This window comes from Paroedura picta, chromosome 5, assembly GCF_049243985.1.
Source record: "Paroedura picta isolate Pp20150507F chromosome 5, Ppicta_v3.0, whole genome shotgun sequence".
Lineage (NCBI taxonomy): Eukaryota > Metazoa > Chordata > Lepidosauria > Squamata > Gekkonidae > Paroedura > Paroedura picta.
The window spans coordinates 67,645,235-67,659,414 of NC_135373.1; the positions used below are offsets into that span (position 1 = coordinate 67,645,235).

Below are 14,180 nucleotides of genomic sequence, written 5' to 3' on the forward strand. Positions count from 1 at the left end.
CAGCATGATGCTATGCAGACTGCTCCCTGTACAGTAGTTCAGGCTTTGTTGGTTCATTCAAACCAGTCTGTGTTTCTTCTGGGAATTTTAAGTCTATGTATACATCAGTCAGTCTTGATACGAATCCCAGAAATGGGAGGCAAAACTGTACACTTTTATCTAGAATAAAGGAAGTAGTTTAAAGAAAAGCAGAGATAGACAATTTAAATCTAAGCAGCCGGTACTTCAGAATATCATATATAACCACAGGAATCTACTACACAGTCTAGATTTATGTAAAGATACTGTGGGGGACACTATACCTGAATGATGAATAAAGGGAAGAATACACAATATAGTATTCCTGTTCAATGAGAAGAGTGTGTGTGTCGGGGGGGGGGGGATGTTCTATGATCTAGGCCTATTCTGCACACAATAATGTCACTTTCAAATCCAGCTGCCAAAGCACACTGAAATGCATTATCCTATGTGTGCAGAATGGGCCCTAGGGAGGGGTGGAGATAGTCCTTGGTCAAGTTAGAGTTCTTGCCTGGTTCCAATGTGATGCCTGATTTCTAAGATTGGCCAAATTCAAACTGCTGGACAAATTAGCCTTTTTGATACTTTTGTCTGTTAGACTGTTGGGGATTGGATTTAAGAGAAAAAATCCTGTTTTTGATGGCGCAACAAGGGGCTGCTGAGAGACTGACAAGGTGTATGGGGAATCAGATTAAAATAAAATGAAGGCAAAGAGCTAACTTAGGCTGTGGAAGAAATTCAAGTAGGGGAAAGTGAAATGGCTCATAGTCATTGAAACTTAACAATCTGCTGGGTCCACTCATCAGCTGTTAGGTTTAAATGCCTGTGAGCCATTTAGCCAGCCTGTTTCCCTCCCTTTCCGCTTCCAAGCAGGGGGAAGCAGAACCATAGCCATTTCAGCCTAACAGCGAATGGGTATGCACACTTGGAAGCAGGGGGAAGCAAAATTGACTGGTGAAATGGCTGCTAGCCATTTAACCCTTCTTGGGCGATCCCTGACACAGCATGCTCCATGAGAAGATCTCCTGCCACCTCTCCCAACAACAGGATCCAATTCAATGGCTCAGAGAATCTCTGAATAACCTCAACCACCTTCCGCACCTCCAGAATCTACCCCCGGACTGGAAAAGCAGCAGGTTAAAGCCAAAGCCTGAAGGGGGGGGATGCGGGAGATGTTGGCAGATTGAGCTTCCCACTCTGGCTTCTTTCAGTTGGAAGGTGCAGCTCTTTATAATATGTCAGGATCAAGGATCTAGTTCTAAATGTTTGTAGGGTCACAGACCAAGCCCTGGTTACAGGATAGGGTGGAACTCTCAGTTTCCATATATAATTCTGCAGTGGAGACCCAGCCTTTGCTGGTTCAGTATCTCCTGTCAAGCAGTTTGTGCTCTAGCCTGGATAGCAGCTTTATTGCTTGTTTCTTGTATTTCTTAGTTGTTTCTTGTGGAGATTCTAGTCTTCAGTTACTACCTTGACTTCCTAGATCCTGCTCCGCTTGTTCTTGTCTTTGACACTTAAACCACCTGTCCAGCTTGCCAGCTACAGAATGGGATACCCCCCTCCACACAAACACACTCAAAAAAATTGCCCTTATTTGAAATGAATGACAGAGGCCTTGTGGACTTGGATGCATCCAAACTGCAGAAAGAGCTGGACATTGAATAATGTTATTTACTTTTCTTCACCAAGTCGTCTGGTTTATTGTCCGCTCTCAACTACAATCAGAAAAGGGAGAGTGACTCTGTGATAATCCTGGTTGGAACATTGTGTTCACATAATGCTTTAATAATGTAATCTTAGCGGTTGTAATTCTGGCTTGCATTAGCGGATGGCTTCATTTCTGGACTTCTTTTACAGCAATCAAAACTCATTTCTGTTACTCTGAGCCAAACGACTTCTAATGATAAGTAACCTAATGAAAGATTTTTTCCTCCCCTCTGTGAACAATGTTGCTTTTTCTTCCTCACAGTGCAGCACTACTTAGTGACTGAATAATGCTCTTTTTTTGTCCATGAAATATGACTCTAGATATTCAAGTGTAAATCTTCAAAATTCTGCTCTTCGGTTTGGAAAGTGAGTGCCACTATAAGTAGGAAAGGCACAGTCCAATTTTATCATGTCTCATTTTGAAATTGTACATTTCCACTTTAATCAGAACAGGGGCCTTTTGAGTACTTTTAACTATGCTACGTTAAATTAGATTACTTCCTGTCTATGAAAAGTTTATGATGCTAAGCCAATTTAAATATTTCTTAATCATTCCAAAGGTTGCATCTCTTAGACTAATTCTGAGATATTTACTTTCTGCAGAGCTCTGTGTTTAGATCATATTCCAATTATTCGGTTCAAAATCTTCTGTTGTAGTTGTACAAACCTGAAATAGAAATTATAATTTGTTAAAGTAGAGTTACTATATAATATTATAAAGCAGAATATAAAACATTTATCTGACTCTGTTTGAATCACACGCATACTTATCAGTCTGTTTCCTTCATCCCTCTAATGTTTCAGTAAACAAGGAAAATACATTTAGTTTCTCAGACAGTATTTGGTTAAACCACTCTGTTTAATAGTATATGTTGGAATTCTCTTACTTGTTCCTTGTTTTGTAACAGGAGGTTTGCAAAATCAGTAAATTTTGATGACTTTTTAATTAAGTCATTTTTAAAATGTGGTTTGGGAGAATTATGCACATTAACTCACCTCATCTTTATGCCAAGCACCAACCCTGCATCATCAATCAGGTCTTATGGGTTGCCAAGTACTACCAAATCTTGTTGGCTCTCTGTGAATAAGAAGGATCTTTTTGATAGGAGTCTGGATAAAAATTAGCCAAATGTATTGAGTAAAAGAAATACTGACTAGACAGAGACAGAATAGAACCAGTACCACAACATTTACTCAGTTTTCTGCAGGAGGCACACAAACCCAGCTGCTTTTCTAGTATTTTATTCATGCTGAACACAGTACACACAGAGCACCCTTACTCAGAGTTGGCTAGCTTATAGGGTTGAATTATGTAATTCATGCAGGAAACCCATCCCCTTTCTCAGCCAGTGCCAGACTATATACCCCCTTACTATAGGTTTCCCACCCTTCTATTGTGATTGGACTAAGTAACTCAGAAGAGGGGCAGTTTTAGCTTGATGGGTGTTTCTGGGGAAGGCCCCCCCTCCCAGAATCCTCTAGTGTTGGTTACTATCGATGGAGAGGATCTGGAGCAAGGGTCCCTAACCTCTTTGAGCCAGGGTGATGGGCACAGCAATAAAATGTGGCAGCCAATTGTAATAGTAATATTTCAGTATTTCAGGCAGAAGCACTTTCAGTCTGCACATCCAGTGGCAAATCAAAAGGCCTACTGGGTAAAAGCCTTGCCTGGCCCCATCCACTTTTCTAAAACAACTTGGCAGGTTCCAGGAAAGGTGACCGTGGCTACCATGTTATTATGGGCACTACAATGGGGATCCCTCATCTGATCTGATTTTTGACACAGATAATCAAGGTCTGACTGCTTTTCCTTTTATCCATGTAAGTGATATAATGTTCAGTGTAAACCGCCCAGAGCTGCAAAGAAATGGGCGGTATAGAAATCTAAATAAAATAAATAAATAAATCTCTGGTATTCTCACAGGCTTGCTGGGGCCTCTGATATGGGCCACTCATATGCCCATATTCCAGTCTGGCACACTGGGAAGAGCTGAGTGAGGGGACACAAAGATAGTTGCAGTTCTGCTTTGGGACCAGGCCTTAAATCAGAAGAGAGCCAGGATTTCCTCTTAACAGATACAACTATTCTTGTAATAATGGATTTTTAAAAATCATGTTGTTAACACAGTCTTTCAGAGATAGGTTCACTTTTTAAGAAAGATTGTGAAATATTAGCAAAGTTGCATTGACCAGAATTGTTGTTATCTCTGAATTGCTCAAGACATGTAAAATATATGCAAAGGATGCTTTACTATTATCAACTTCCTTCTGTTTTCCTAATGATAGAGTGTGAGGAGTGAATGAATGGTGAGCTCTATATGTTCATAGGGATACAGCCACAAAGTAGCATTCCTGTCAGTGACCTTCTCTTATTCTTGTAAGGTCACGCCACTGCATGTCTGCACAGCAGAAGATTATTGTGGTATGGCAGGTGGAGCTGTAACCCACATGATGGGATGTCAGTATGGCATTCTCCTGTGTGCTAGTGATATGTTTCCTTAAGGTCTGTGAGGGAAGTCCTCCTGAATATTTGTTTGTTGCTTAAGAACTGGGAACAGGATAAATTTCTCTTCAAAGAAACCAAGTGGCTCATGTCTTCTTTGAAGAGCAAATTATAGCGCTTTCTGTTACTCCTGTGTTGATAGATCTCCATAAGATGATGTGGGGGAGACTAGCAGATGATTTGCTCCTGATTCCATTGAAATGTAAACTCTAAATTTTCGGGTCATGTTACAAGATCATGTACTTTTCTAACAATGTCCATAGAAGTTGTTAGCTTTTCTTTCTCCAAGTAGTTCAGGGTACCATTTGTGTGTGGGGGGAGGGGGGGTTTCTGTCCCTTCTTTATGTTCTCACAAGCCTATGAAAGATAAGCTGTAGACTTGAGACAGGGCAAGAATTATTCCAGAGATAATAAGTATCTGCTATCAATAAGAAACATGTTTTTAATACCAGTATATAATCTTCTGGCTATCTGGTTCTGATGTCTTGATGTGGAATGAGAGAGATGCTCAACAGAAAAGACAGTGTGTTTCATTTTTAGATAATGTCACTTGTAATACCAGGGAGAATAATTCTACACCAACCATAAATATGTAGTAATTTGTTAATAGAGTGTAACATTGCAGTTTGGAAGACTGAACTGTATGGCAGAGGGAGCTGCATTCATAATATGCATAATATGCATTCTGCCAATCTTTAAATAGGACAGGGTCCTATTAAATAAAAGAGTAAGGCCACCTGGGGAGGAGTTAGGGCGGGCCCTGTCCAGGATAAAAACTCAGAGGGCCCAATCAGGAGCCGCAAAGCGGCTCCTGATTCGGCCCTCCGAGTGTCCATCCAGGGCCAAGCAGCCAATGGGGAGGCGCGCAAAGTGCCTTCCTATTGGCCCCTCACCAGGACAGACCAAAATTCCATTCACCCAGCCCAGTTTGGCTGCCAGTCTGCTCCTGACCACCGCAGGGAGAGGAGGTCAGTAGGGCTGCCGGGGGGGGGGTGGTGGTGAGAACACAGGCTGTGCCAGCCCTTTTCACCCCAAGGCTGTCCTAACTGTCATGTCCAACTGTAAATTGCCTCAGAACCCTGACAGAGCTGGCAGGAGGCTGCAGAGTGCTCCCCCTCCCCCCCTTCAGGCCTGCTGCAAAGGAGCCTCTGACAGGCCCTGACTGAGGGGAGGAGGCCTTTCCAAGAGCAATGCAGGGGAGACTGAGGGCCTTCCTTTTGATGGGGGGGGGGGGCTTTCCGCTTCTGGCAAACAGTTGCCTGACAGGGACGCCACAGAAAAGCCCCTTCTCACTTAAAATACTGCTCTGGCCGGGGGTTAGACACAGCCAAGCCATGTGTCTTTCTTCTTTGCAACTCTCTGCAAATTTGAGGCCACTGCACAGCGTTATTCTGCAGAGGAAGCTGGCTCTTTTGTCTCCTGTTTCATCTGCACAACAACCTGTGTGGGAAGCCTTAAATGTTTCTTCTCTACCACAACCCTGTCCAAAGTAGCCCTTTCTGCCTGGGGAGCTGATCTTTATACTCTGCAGGTGAGCTGTAATTCCAGGAGCTCTCCAGGCCACACCTGTAGGTTGGCTACCCCTGGGTTGGAAATATTCCTGGAGGTTTGGAGGTGGGACTTCAAAATCGTACAATGCCTCAGAGTCCAGCCTTCAAATGAGCCATTTTTGCCTGCAGTTGGTAGGGAGTGGTGCAGGAGTGTCCCTCCTGGCCTATGGGTTATGGCCAGCCCTTATCAGCAACTGTTTGTATTCTGGGGCGCACACAGGAAGACCAGCATCAGTCCTGTGAGTCTGGAAAGTGCAGGAAGATCTAAATAAATATTTACAGCCTGAAACTAAATAGAGAACAAGTTAATGTTTGGAGACACATCGTAACTGAAATAGTAACTGGCAAATAACCTTGGCCTGGCAAATAAAAAAACTGTATTAAAAACCTTACTAAGGAAGACTGCTGTGCACAGACAGTCTTCCTCTTAGGGTTGCCAGCTTCCCTGTGAGGCTCGCTACCCCACCTCCCTCATGGGGAGTCTGCTATGGGGAGAGAAGGGGAAGACGATTGGAAAATGCTTTGAGACACCTGAGGCCTGCTGGGTCACTGCGGCCCATTCCCAGTTCTCTCAGATCTCTCACAACCCTACATACCTCACAGGTTGACTATTGTGGAGAGACAAATGGAAAAGGTGTTTGTAAACCGCTTTGAGACTCCTTTGGGTAGTAAGCAATAGGGTGCAAAAATCCGTTCTTCCAAGGAGCAACCATGAAAGAAGCATGTGGGCACATAACATTTTACCAACAGTGAAAATATGGGAGACAGAAGGAACAGGGTGGACACCTGTGTACTGTGACTACCCTATGTGTATTAGGGCAGAGGGGCATTTCGGTTAATGTGGCCTCATTCACACAAGAGGGGAAATGACGCAGAACTGGGGGGAATTGGTTGCCATGTAATCTTCCCCTAAGAAGAGTCTCCAGTCTGATTTTCCCTTCACATATCTGAGGACATGGCTCTGGAAAGCTCATCTGTAACCACTATGCCACAATTCCCAAAGGTCAGTCCTCTCCCACAATCAACGAACATTCCACACCACAGGTTCTTGACACCCATATCTCCACACCCATGGCCTCATTTGCCACCATGCCACCACAACTTCCCACACAACACACATGACAACCCCATGCCCTTACAGACTGGACTACTCCTCCCCTTCCTCTTCCCACTGCCAAGCTCTAGCGCCCGTTGTATTCTTGCAGACAACGGGCTTTGCCCCTAGTAATGAATATAATTTTAATGCCAGCATAAACTATTAAGGCTTCAGGATTGCAGTAGTTCCAACCTCTTCACACATAATAAAAACATTATTTTGAAGTTGACTGTAGACAGCAAGGGAATTGTCTAAACAGGTCCTCATGGAAAGGGAGGGAGATGGCTCTTGCATTTGGAATGGAAATGTTTAACACCAGAGAGCATTTCACTTCTGGGAGGCCCCATGTCCTTTTGTGTATCAAGATATTCAGGACTGCTAATTCAAAGTGACAGCTATTGTCCGTTGCTTAACACACAGATGAATACAAGGAGAGAGCAGCAGGTGGTGTTTAAGTATAGAAACTATTTGAATATAAAGATAATTTAGTTTTGTACTGATTAAATAATTAAGGGGGGAAATCAGTTGTGTTTTAACATGCTTGAAAAATCCTCCATCAGTCAATAATAACTAATTTCTTGAGAGGTTTTTTGTGTGACTTTTTATTGCTGCAGTTCTAGAATTGTTTATTAAAATCTTAATATATCTTGTTGACACTGTCTCTGGGAAATATTTAGAACACAATCTACTTCTTCACTGATTATCACTGAGCAATTTTGGTCCAATTTGGAATGGTGCATTTTCCTTGGGGAGGGGTGCAATTCTAGCTTGCCTCCTCGTGGATAGGGACTCTTCCTTACATTAAGTACCCGAGTTGTTAAGTAGCTTTTTCAGACCAACTCTTGTAAGGGAAACCAGGACCATGTCATATGCATAAAGCAGAATAGAAACCTTTTGCTGACCAACAGAAGGGGGTACAAATTCTGAGCCCGATAGTCTTTGCACTATATCATTGATGTAAATATTGAAAAGCACAGGGGCTAATACACACCCCTGCTTTATCCCTTTCCTTACTGCAATTTCTTTAGTTAGAGGGCCTGAAGCACCTACCTAATTTTTGTGTGGGTGCCTGAATGCAGTTCATGCATCAGAAACAGTAGGCGTTTATCGATGTTAGTTTCCCTCAACTTTGACCAGAGTCTGTCTCTGTCGATGGAGTCAAAAGCTGTGGCTAAATCAATGAAAGCTGCATATAGAGCTCTCATAGGGCCTTCCATGCTGGAATAAGCTAAATAATAGAGGGTTTCACAGTGGTCCATGGTAGAATGGCCTCTTCTAAATCCTGCTTGGTGTGTGTGTAAAATATGGTTGTCAGCAGCCCAATCCTCTAGTTTATGTAGGAGGAATTTTCCATAGAGTTTAGATCCATATTTAGTAAACTAGTGGGGCAGTAGTTTTGTGGGTCGATCTTGTTGCCTTTTTTGTGGGTAGGAACCACTATGCTCATCTTCCAGCCATGATGCCTGATTCGTTTATCGGAGTAAAGACGCTGGCTAAGACTGGGGCCCACCAGTTAGGGAATGCTTTGAATAAATCAAGTGGAATCAGGTCTACTCCAGGTGTATCTAATCCTTTAGAAATAATTCAGAATTGCCTAATCCTGATTACAGATGATAAAAAAACCAGAAGATTGCCTATTTGGATTTCATTAGTGGCATTGAATGATAATGGCAGTATGAAATGCTCTGTTTTTATCGTCTCCAGGAATTGCTGGCAAATGCTATCCTCTGTATAGCCTATTGTTAAACAGAGATGTTAATTATGCAGTATTGAGCAGTACAAGGCTGTAGGTGCTTGTACTGCTGAAAAGGAATTTGTCTAGTAGTTCAGGTAACACCTGTTAGAGCTTTGAATTTAAAATGTGGGAGCCCTTGTAGAAAACAAGCTATTTCATGATCCTCAAGCATACATTTGTGAGAAAATAACATTTTCAAATAAAGAGAAAATAAAGTTTTGAAGGTGTTTATGTGTTACAGCAATGTAATGGAAGCCTTATGCCTTGTTATTTGTATTTTCTTTGATCTCTCTTCAAACTGGAAAAAAATTGACATGGATAGAGATTCCTTATTGGATCAAAGATTATTTGTAACTGTGATAAACAGCTTCTCATGGTTCATCTTCTGCAGGTAGTATTGTATCCAACATCCAATAGCTCAAAGTCGCCTGAGCTGCATAAAATGGTTGTCCCCAAAAACAGCCAAGACTCGGATTTGAGGATAAAGCTGGCCGTGAGGATGGATAAACCACCACACATGAAGCACTGCGGGTGAGCATCTCCTCTGCAAAACAGCAAGTTGGTTTTAAATGCCCAGATCATATAACATAAGGACACTTGAAGCAAACTGTGGCTGTGGTATACTACTTCACAAGAAAGTAGGAGCTTAATTTTAAAGTTCAAAAACTTATACACTATATTAACTCATTTAAGAATAAAACACAGCAAAGGCAAGATATGGTAAGGGGGGAAATGTAGGTGTGTTAGATTTTACAAGAACTCTGCTTGAATTGTGGCACTGCAGTTTTCCGACTATTTAGTTTTGATTTTTGTACCTCTTCTTGTGCATGAATGAGAGAATGTTTCAGCATCCAATTCTTTCCCATTGTACTTTTCTAAGTATTATTATATACAGCAGCGAGAAAGGGCTTTACCAAATAGATTTCCTTAGACCGCTCCAGAGAAATGCATCCTTTCCTGTCCCTGCACATGCTGCTTACCAAATCACTTTTGAATTGGGCAGAGTTTTCATATGTAGATTGAGATATGGCAGAAGAATCTCCAAAATCCCACTTGGTTTAACTGAATTCCAGCCTTTGTCAAGAGCCAGCTTGGTGTATTGGTTAGGATAAGTATATGCAAAGCATCTGCAGTGGAAATTAAGGGATTGGTTAGATCAAAATAATTACCTAGCTGAAGAACAAGGAAGGTTCAGAGTAGGAAGATCCATCATAGACCAGTGCTTAATTTTGAACCATATAATCCTTATCCATTGTTCCTCTTAATATTTGTGAAACAGCCTGGGGGGGGGGGTGGAACGAGTCCAGGGTGTCTGAGTTGGAATAGGGCCAATCAGGGTATGGCCAGCTAAGAATACAGGAGGTTGAAAAGACAGTATGATTCGAATAGAATCAATAATCCACTGTATGACACCTTTCTTCTAAATAGATTATCTTTTATGCCTTATCTTTCTAATATTGACAACTCTGAATTTAGAAGGGCATTTACATTATTTACAATGCTCTTCCTTCAGCATAGGTAGAGATAAAATATAATAAGCTTCCACCCCAGGAATGTACTTGCATATGTCAGGATGGTAACATTGAGAACACCGAACATATGACTTTTGATTGTTGTATTTACAACCAATTGCATCAGGAATTGCTGTATTCCATCTTCACTTACTTAAGGGCTACTTCAAGACAATCTGAAAGAAACTCCTTTGAGATAAAAATAAGAATTTATCCTATATTATTGCCAAATATGCAAGAAGTGCCTGGCTAAATATGTATAAGGGTTAGGATGGATCTGTTGAACACATGAAGTATTTTGGAACTTTTAACCAATCTTATATTGTGTTTTACTGTTTTGTATTTTGTACTGGTCACTGACTGAAATAAATGTATGTGGTAGGAGCTTGGACTTCTAATCTGGCATGCCAGGTTCGATTCTGCACTCCCCCACATGCAACCAGCTGGGTGTCTTTGGGCTCGCCACAGCACTGATAAAGCTGTTCTGACCGAGCAGTGATATCAGGGCTCTTTCAGCCTCACCTCCCTCACAGGGTGTCTGTTGTGGGGAGAGGAAAGGGAAAGCAATTGTAAACCACTTTGAAACTCCTTCATGTAGAGAAAAGTGGCATATAGGAACCAACTCTTCTATGTGAACACATCCCTGTGCCATTAGTTCTCTTTGGTAATGGGCAATGGCGATAAAACTTTTCCAGAGAAGAAACAAACAGTTCCATGTGTAGCAAAATGAAAAGGTCACTGTTTAAATAATTTATGATAGGATTTTAAAAATTTATGGAAAGTACTCATTTGAGTTAGACACAAGAAGGGTGGTTTAAGTGATTAGAATATAACCATCGCTGCCAGTACTCCACAGTCCCCTGATTATTAAGCACCTGTTCTCCACAGTCTATAATTTTCTTGGATTAAACATTCAGAGGGTGTTTTTTGTCAGCCTAATCCAATACTATGATTTGTGCCATTAAAGAGCTGTAAACTTTGGCAACATACTCGAGTGTCCAGTGTGCAGATGTGTTTAGGACTGGAGTTTAGGCTGCCAGTTCTTTTCTCGTTTAGTCCTGATTAATATGACCAAAAGCCCTATCTACATGTTACAGTGTACATCTTGAATATACATACGTACATGGGTACATTCTTAAGAAGGAACCAGCAGGTGTTCACTTTGCAAATAAAGCTGGATGCCAGTCCGCAGATAAATGTGGGATTCAAAATGCAGTCCCAACCACTATGCATCTGAAAGAATAGCCGGAAAATATTGATATGTGGTGTTGGTCTGAAGCAGCAGAACAAAGTGAGTCCAGTGGCACCTTTTAGACCAACAAAGTTTTATTCAAGTTATTAGTTTCTATGTGCATCTGAAGAAGTGTGCATGCACCTGAAAGCCTATACCTTGAATAAAACTTTGTTAGCCTTAAAGGTGTCACTGGACTCAAACTTACTTTTGTTGCTTCAGACCAACACAACTAGTCACCTGAATCTTAACTTACATTGTCTGTGCTAGAAATGCATTTGATCATATGAGTTATGTTCTAGCATAGCCTAGTGGCTAAAAGAATGTATTGCTTCAACAAATCTGAACACAAAAATCTTAAGATGTTAATTAAATTTAGACAGTAAATTATAGGCATGTGACAATAATGTAATTTATAAGAAAAAGTGAGGAGAATCAGGGTTCCTTGATATGGTAATTGTTGTATACTACTTTGGGTCTTTGGAGGGCAATCTCACTATTTGTGTGTGTGTGTGTGTAATTGTGTACTTGTACTTCGGTCACTGCCCTATCCTCCCTTCCAGCCTTTCTTGTCATAAAGGACATGTGGACATACCATGAGTGAAAGCATAGGTCCACCTAGTATATTATCTGTTCTGGCTGGGAGCAGTTATCCAAGATTTGGGGCATACTGGGAAATTTAAATGGCCCAGGAACAAGCTTTGCTGAGTGGGCTTTGTAGTGCTGTATACCAGCAGTGCAGGGATCACTCAGCTCAGATTGAGCCAGATACCAATAATGCACGTCAAGCTCAGCATTAGGGAACGTGGTTCATTTTGGTTCACAGAATGCCGGTTCATGAGGCACAAACCTTCATGTACTTTGAGGCTCTAAAAAAAAAACAGTTTAGTTTCTCAGCCCCTGGCATGCTACAGGCACACCAAATTCACAGGGGCTCTCCAGCTGATTCTCTTCTACATCCCCTCCAAGTTTGGTGATGATTGGATTTACAGGGTCTGAGTAACAGCTATCCAAAGAAGGTGCCCCCAGGAAAGTTCCTTAATGTCAGAAAGGTTCAAAAGTGTATAGAATGGATCCTCTGCAAGCTACACACAACAAACATACTGGGAACCTCACCCTGCCACTGTTTCTCTACAGTCTCTCCCCTCCCCCCTTATTAGTGTTTGGTAAATATTTGGATTGAGCAGAAACTGTCTGTCTGGAAATGTATCCATTCATAAACTGTGGGAAAGTTGACCTTCCACAAAATTCAGTTCACATACCATAGTTTGCCAAAATTAATCACAAATCTTAATTCATGAGCCAGTTCGTGCCCATCCCTACTCAGCATTGCTATAGTACAGGAGGCAATTGGTAAGCTGACACTGCTCATTGTTGCCACTGATGGGTTTGAGCCCAGTAACTCCACCTCAAGGGTGTTTTGTTGTTGTTTTTGTTGTTTGGCATCAGGCTGACTGGACAGTTCTTCATGCAGTCCTAGCTAGGCCTGTGCGATTCGGCCACCAAAGCAGGTGTTCCCTCTGGGCACCGCCAGCGCCACACTGCAGGGGGGGAGGGCGGTGTGGGCGGTGGCAGTGTGACGGCGAGCGCAAACACGCAGTCACGGAACTCCGCGCCTGCGTGGTTGCGCCTGCCGTCACTGCCCGCCCTGCCTCCCCCCCCCCACAGCATGGTGCTGGCTGCACCCAGAGGGAACGGCGGCCGAATCGCACAAGCCTAGTCCTAGCTTCCATGTCTTTCCAGGCTTATGCCAAGCTGCTTATTTGCTTGTGGGATTTGCATCCTGCTTTTCCTGCATTCAAGGCAACTAGCAATATTTGTACCAATCCTGTTAAAAATAATAATTGAAAATGACTAATACTAATACTAAAATGTTTACTCTGTATAGTAGTGGATCCTTTTTCACTTTTCTTTCTTATATTGTACTTTTATATGCTATTAAAGGCTTGTTGTAAAACACTAATACTAAAATACTTTAAAACCATTTTAAAACATAGTTCTAACAATTTGTAATAAAAGTATACATTCATTCTTTGGATGCACCGTCGCACATCATTTAGTTTATAAATTAATGGGAAAGAGTTTAGAAGGGGATTTGCACCTTTTGCAAAATCTTGATATTTCTTTACATTTTTGGTGAGATGGAAAAGACTCAACTTGATGGCACAAAATTAATTTTCAGAAAGGACTATTAATTGGATCTTAAATACTTAAAGAGGAGCCTCTTGTGGTGCAGCGTGGTAAGGCAGCTGACGTGCTGTCTGAAGCTGTCTGTCCATGAGGCTGGGAGTTCAATCCCAGCAGCCGGCTCAAGGTTGACTCAGCCTTCCATCCTTCCAAGGTCGGTAAAATGAGTACCCAGCTTGCTGGGGGGTAAACGGTAACGACTGGGGAAGGCACTGGCAAACCACCCCGTATTGAGTCTGCCATGAAAGCGCTAGAGGGCGTCACCCCAAGGGTCAGACATGACTCGGTGCTTGCTCAAGGAATACCTTTAACTTTAAGTACCGTACTTAAAAGAAATTCCAAGAAATAGTTTCAAGTGAGCATATTTGTTTCCTTTGATATTTGTTTATTTTTTAAAAATTGTATCCCACCTTTCCCTGTGACTCAGGATGCATACTTCAAAACATCAGACAAGAATAAAACCTGAAATTTACCCCAGTGTAATAATGTGCAATAAAATTTTGTCTGTCTGTCTGTCTGTCTGTCTGTCTGTCTGTCTGTCTATCTGTCTATCTATCTATCTATCTATCTATCTATCTATCTATTTATCGATTTCTATACTGGTTCTCTCCAACATTTGTTGCGGCGGTTTCCAACATCCAT

General features: G+C 41.9%; 1 protein-coding gene across 14 annotated transcripts in view; it reads left to right on the top strand.

The window, feature by feature from the left end:
* Nucleotides 1-14,180, top strand: part of CADPS2 (calcium dependent secretion activator 2) — a 385,311-nt gene that overhangs the window by 158,257 nt on the left and 212,874 nt on the right. For all 14 annotated transcript variants that reach the window (XM_077338372.1, XM_077338377.1, XM_077338370.1 and 11 more), the window contains exon 8: nt 9,001-9,140. In XM_077338372.1, the coding sequence (XP_077194487.1) occupies nt 9,001-9,140 (140 nt within the window). The remainder of the gene's footprint in view (nt 1-9,000; nt 9,141-14,180) is intronic.